At 46.0% G+C, this 6470-nt stretch overlaps 1 protein-coding gene across 1 annotated transcript; it reads right to left on the bottom strand.

Annotated features, from left to right (window-relative positions):
- Positions 1-1629: 1629 nt before the first annotated feature.
- LOC131286325 (cationic amino acid transporter 3) lies at positions 1630-4350 on the bottom strand. Its single transcript, XM_058315263.1, has 3 exons — positions 3978-4350; positions 2885-3910; positions 1630-2722 (listed from the first exon to the last, which is right to left on the bottom strand). The coding sequence occupies exons 1-3, from the start codon at positions 4348-4350 to the stop codon at positions 2232-2234; spliced, it is 1890 nt and encodes a 629-aa protein (XP_058171246.1). The 3' UTR covers positions 1630-2231.
- Between the last annotated feature and the right edge of the window lie 2120 nt (positions 4351-6470).

The following is a 6470-nucleotide window of genomic DNA, read 5'->3' as shown; positions in this document are numbered from 1 at the left end:
TGCATTATCAGTCTCTTCGAACGGGGTATAACCTGAATTGTCTAGCTCAATTCGGTTAGAGAAGATTAATTTAATCGGTTTTAGCGGTTGTTTATTTAGGGTCAAAACAATTGGTGATGATGTAAGTTATCGCTGACACGGAAGTACTACATATTGGCCAAAATCAGCCCTCAAACAAACAAAACATTATGTGGCGGAGCTTTTACTACCTAGATCAATTTTTTTGAAGTTTCACAGGTAATGATAATACGCGTAAATGTGGTTTACCGTATGTGTGATAATGTTTGCACCAATCAGTGATGTAAAGAATTAAACAAATTGCTACGATTTTGTTTTTGATCCTTATTTTTTATTCTAATGGGAGATATTTCTTACGGTCTTTAACGATGACATAAAATTATCGAGAGGTCAACAGGTCCTTAAAATGTAGCTTTAATCCGATTTCCCTCCAAGTGCGGGTCAATGATTGTTCGTGGCTTGCTGAAGTTGGATGAAGTTTATAATAGACCTTAACCTTCATTTCGCGAGTATATGCTGCGTTTCTTAAACCAGTTCTGAGTACAGACCGAGGTATGGCCCGGTCGTCTTATTAAATGAGTAGTAATCAAGAACATACTTACTTAAAATCCTAGTGTTTAATTCGGTATGTAAGTTATCGACTTCGAAATCATCATTCGACATTTAAACGATGGTGCATATATTATCACGGTACATATCTGCAAACTAACGATCGAAGAGAATTTGTCTTCTGAATTCACCAAAAGATTGACTAAAGAACTCGTATATTTTTAACGTAAATCTTAGAAATGTTTTTAAAATGCCATTTAAAAAATCGCTTGAATTTTCAATAAAAAATCTTTAGTTCTGCACACCACCTAAAACTTTTTATTTATCGATAATTTAATTTCCCTCTGACTTACCTACAACCACGATTACCAATCTTCAATGTTCCGTATCTTATCGAAATGGATAAACGATTTCCCGCAACGTTGACTTCAAAGACCATATTGATATCGCTGGTTTGCCCAGCACAATGTAGCTATTAGGTTGTTTAGCTTATCCTTATAATAAAAACTAATCCCAACGTATCGTGCTGCTCGATTGTTCTCCTACCAGCAAACCCCCTGTGAAGTGGTGTCGATCGGTTTTATCCTTACCTGCGTTATCGTTATCGTTCCCGTCTGTTATCTTTCACCAGTTTGAATCACACCCGCTTGCTCAACAGCCACCCGCACAGTTTACGCCACCGCGGGCAAGAAACCAACATCGACAAAAATAATCCTTCAAACGATAAGAAAAACAAGCACGTCTCCCGCTGGGCAATAGTGTTCGTCATCCGCACCAATCCCGTTCGGCGTTGCGTCGTTGATGAATGGGTTCGCCACTTCCCATCGGCAAATATAGCGTAAAGCTCCTCCAAACAATGCAGCGCCCAATGGCATTCAGACGAATCGGGCCCTTCGGTTATGCGCCAGGTCTCTTATCTCGGTACCGACGGTCGACCTCTCATTAGTCTTCGACGACGCGGTTATTGTCATCCGATTGCGATCCCCCACAACGCACGCGCTAGATAGTCGATTAATGTCGGTTAGGAAAACAAAATTCTTTATTGATTGATTTATTGTTCGCTCATTCGATCGTCGCGGCGTTTATCATGAGGAGGGAGAATAGTGCGGAGAACACAATATGTAATAATAATCATTAAAAGTATGTGTAATGGTCGTCTCGACTAACTGTAGCGGCCTATCGGAGCTCGAAGACGACGATTCTGTGATCCTCGTTTATCCTTTCATTTCGTTTTGTTAGCAAAAACGAAGGAGGACGGGAAGTAGATGATATTACTGTGAAGACGCGTTAAGGAAAGGGTCGAAGAAGATCGATCGGTCCAAAAAATAAATCACACACTGTTCAAACTTGCAGCCCTCGTTCTGGAGTCAAGTATCCTCTAAGTTAAAACCTTAAAACACTACTATGCAATAATTATCACAATCACTGTAAGTTTCGGAATCAACACGAACGCCTGTGTATGTTCCGGCCTGTGGGCATTACCCTAATCGCACCAGATGCTGTGTCGGCTGTGTCGGTTCACCTGTTTTCCCCGTGTTTCATTTGTACTTAGCTTATCCTACGGTAAATGTAACGTCAGAACGGTTGATGAAACGGTTCGGCAGCCACAGTGAACCATGCCACAAGGCATGTCCCCGTGGTGTAATACTATCCGCGAGGCCAGGCTACGTGGACTCGTTCGTTATTGTGTACGTGGGAGCAGAGTTGGACAGTCGGTGCGGGTTGTCGGCCTTTTGCGCGCCATCAGCATCTGACGCCCGATCGTACCCGGTATTGTCGATACCATTGGTTGCCTTCGAGTTGGCCAACTCCGCGTTCGTGAGTAGTCGCTCGCCTTCGATCGAATGGCGAATGCCGTAGGAGAAGTAGATGAAGTATCCAACCGCAATCCATACGGCGAACCGAATCCAGGTGCCGGAGTCCAGCTGGAACATTAGGTACAGGTTGAAGAACACGCTGATGAGCGGCAGCAGCGGGACCAGTGGCACCTTGAACGTGAGCTTAATCTTGTCCGTCGGCTGCAGCGAGATGACAACGAAGAGGCCAACCATGAAAGCGACGAGGACCGCTAGACCGGCGATCACTCCCGGGTAGTCACCGTTGATATAGTCCTCGGCCGGAACTAGGATTCCGCAGGCACCACAAACAAATACAGCTATAATGAAGGTGGAAGAAACCAGTTGAATCGATGGCGTTAACGATACTTCTGCTAGCCGATTCCTTTATGTACATTTCTAGATCGACAGAATACTTTTGATTGGGGAAAAACTCAAAGCGCATGTGAATGAGATACTGTGGTACAACTTGTACTACTTACCAAAAACACAGACGCTAACTTTTACGATCGCAGACGAAAGCTTCGTTGGATCCTGAAGACGCTCACCGTTGAACAGCTGTCGCACCACCTGCGGAATGGTGACGCTCCACTCCGAACTTTCAAGCAGCTCTTCCGTCTGATAGCGCAACACTAGCACACTGACGGCCACGATCGTGTACGCCAGCAGCGTACCGATCGACATCATGTCGATGAGCTGCTGCAAATTGAAAAGCGCGGCCATGATGGCCGCCAGAAGTCCGGACAGAACCGTCGCCAGTACGGGCGTTTGTGTCTTCGGGTGGACCGTTTGCAGCTTCTTGTAGATGATGCCATCGGAGGACATGGCATACAGGACACGCGGCAGCGGAAACATCGCACCGAGCAGGCTAGTACAGAGCGCGAAAATGGCGCCGATCGAGACGATCCATTTGATCGCATGCCACTCGAGCGTCTCGAACAGATGCGGGAAGGGTGCCTCCGGGTCCTGCAGGTAGTACGGCAGTGCCATCGTGAGGACGGTCGAGATACCGAAGTACGCCAGGAAGATGATGATGAGCGAGATGACGATGGCGAGCGGGATGTTGCGCTCCGGGTTTTGTGCTTCCTCGCCGGTGGTGGCAATACAATCGAACCCGACGAAGCCGTAGAAACACTTGGCCGCACCGGCCATGATGCCGGCAAACCCGAACGGAGCGAATCCACCAGCACCTCCATTAACGCCTTCCGGGATATCTTTCGGGTCGATGCTCCAGTTGTCCGGGTCGCAGTTAATACCGCCGGCCACCAGCACGATACCGATGACGATCAGGTTGACGCCGGTGAAGATGTTGTTCATCAGCGTCGACTCCTTCACGCCGTACGCGAGCAGCGCGGCCAGCACGAGGATGATCACGAACGAGAAAAAGTCCGGATACTCCGATAAGAAGTCGACGTCGATCGGCATCGCTTCGCGCATTGCCTTGCTCATCTTGTTGTCGGCCAGTGAGTCGATGTAGCCACTCAAACCGCGAGCCACACTGGACGTTCCTGTGACATCGGAGAATCGAGGTAAATCTCGGCAGACCCGTTTGAACCGTGCGCCGACCTCACTTACCTATCACATATTCCAGGATCAAGTTCCAACCGATGGTGAACGCGGTAAACTCGCCAATACTGACGTAGCTGTAGACGTAGGCCGAGCCGGCCTTTGGTACACGGGCGGCAAACTCGGCGTAACAGAGAGCAGCGATGGCGGAGGCGATGGCAGCCACCATGAACGAGACCACCACTGCGGGGCCAGCCTGTTCACGTGCGACGGCTCCGGCCAGCACGTAAACGCCCAGCCCGAGAGTACTACCGACCCCGAGACCGGTCAGATCCAGCAGCGTGAGGACGCGGGCCAACTTCGACTCGGAACCATCGTCTTCGTTCTGTTTCTTTCGCGTCAGTGCGGTCCAAAATCGTCCTAAAGTGCCTTCCGCTCGCATAGTTAACGCTGCAGATTTAAGAAAAGACTAAATAAGCGACGATTAAACATAAGATGGTGCCATTGGTGTATCCTACTGATCGTAAAGAAAATCGGCATTAAACACAAGAAACAATTATTCAACATGAAAGTGATCCACCTTCAAAGCGCGGCATGTTGTGGAAGAGAGTGAGTAGAGCCCGGAAGAGATTAGTAGTCGGCTTAACCGCGTAACGCCAACTCCAGCACGCGTTCGACCGAAGCCACGGGTCTTCCAAAACTCTGCATATCCATCCACCACGGTCGGTTGGTTTAATTTGGCTATCAAATCACACCCACTTCCCTGCTCGACGAAATTAGGTAACTTAATTTGCAAACCACTTATATGGCAACCATGATCACCGGAGCGATCGGTTACTTTCACCAACAGCCGATGCGATCATTGCTGCGTCGAAAACAATCTCAATGTGTGAACTCTAATGCTTGGGCTCGCAGAAATTAGTGTCGATGCAAATCCGCACTTCATTTTCAGTTATTGGAACTACTTGAATATATCATTAGGCTAATTTTCTATCGTAAATCACCATTCGTATGAAGAAAATATGAAACGACCCCAAGTACAATGAAATTCAAAATTTAAATGTTTTAGAGAGAGGCGAGTCAAGTGTAATTTACTCCATTATCAAAATTTAGTAGTTTTGACGGTGAAAATGAAGAAATAAGATCGTTTATGGCCGATTCGATGTCAATGCTGCATACAAAATAATTTCAGTTGATCCCATTCGTCGCGGTCGAGTTTGTGTGTGGTGTTAGTCAAGGCCAGATCTGCCTACTGGTAGTGGCCATCGAGCAGGAACCTCACATCTATATACTGCAGTCGGGTCTACTTTTTTCTTATTACACATCAACTAAAGCCGGTATTTGCATGTCGATGCATAGTAATGAGTGCGGTACAAACTTGTTTCTTTTTCCACAGCCGCAACTTGATACACGTACAAATGTCTAGCTCTCAAACCACTCAACTTGACCTTCACGGAGGGACAGTTGATCATACGGTGTCGATTGACCTATGTCGGCAACGGTATCGCGCGCCGAAGCCCTTTTATTATGCTTTATGGTGCGGCGATGCCGAAGCGAATGCCTTTAACATTCTAAATGGGTTTCTAATATTCAATGCTAACCTCTTTTTGATTGAACGCCGCTTAATTATGTTTCAAGTCAACAAATAGGAATGTTAACGAGCGTATTATGACCCGCGACCCAAAATAATACGAACACCGGATAAGAGAGTGGTACACAGAGGAGGTCTAACATTCTTCACAAATACGTACCAAAGCGTGTTTATTAACATGGTGTTAAATAGGGTGATAATTAGCGGTAAACATGGCGCACGAGGCTCTTCTATTCAACTCTGTAATTGGTTAGACATATTGGCTAACAACACACAGAATAAAATGGTCGCGCTCTAGAGAATAAAATGGCCGAACATCTTAATAGCATTTAACATAACAATTGGTTTGGGGCTATGGCCGAATGTTTTGGATCATTTTTGGTTTTGTGATGCACCAACGACTACACCATTTACATTCTATAGGGTTCCTACAACTCAATGTGAACCTTATTTGATTGAAGTCCGACTAATTATCCAATCTCCGGGACACGCGGTTTTTCGACAAATGTTGCGTTCAGGTTCCAACAATAGTTGAAATTGTTTTTACCAGTCCGTTTAAAAAAAGTCCCAGTGGTAAACTTGCCACATCCCCTACTTGATTCAATTCCGGAAACGATTGGACATAATAGGTAAGAAAAATCTATAGTCAAAAAATAATGGCCATCTTCTCTTTTTAGTACTTAAAAAGCCTCTCGATATGATTCACACTTCGTGAGAAATTTCAAACGCAAATACGCCCACTTTGACTTCCCTCTAGCGATCAAGATTTAAAGTTGCAAAAAGTGCAATGTGTGCAAAACCCGAAGGCTTAGAATTCGAAGGCGACCAAGGTAGGCGATGCCAGATGTAATGCATTTAAAACATTATGCAATCAACCCCCATGCTAACCCCTCCTAATATGTCCTGTACTGTGTCTGGGGTACGCTGTCCCCAATACAAAACAAGTTGCAGTGAGGACAGCAAGAATTCAC

The sequence above is a fragment of the Anopheles ziemanni genome, chromosome 3 (genome assembly GCF_943734765.1).
Source record: "Anopheles ziemanni chromosome 3, idAnoZiCoDA_A2_x.2, whole genome shotgun sequence".
In the NCBI taxonomy this organism is placed as follows: domain Eukaryota; kingdom Metazoa; phylum Arthropoda; class Insecta; order Diptera; family Culicidae; genus Anopheles; species Anopheles ziemanni.
Note: the sequence above shows the minus strand (reverse complement) of the source record. Positions and strands in the feature narration are given on the sequence as shown.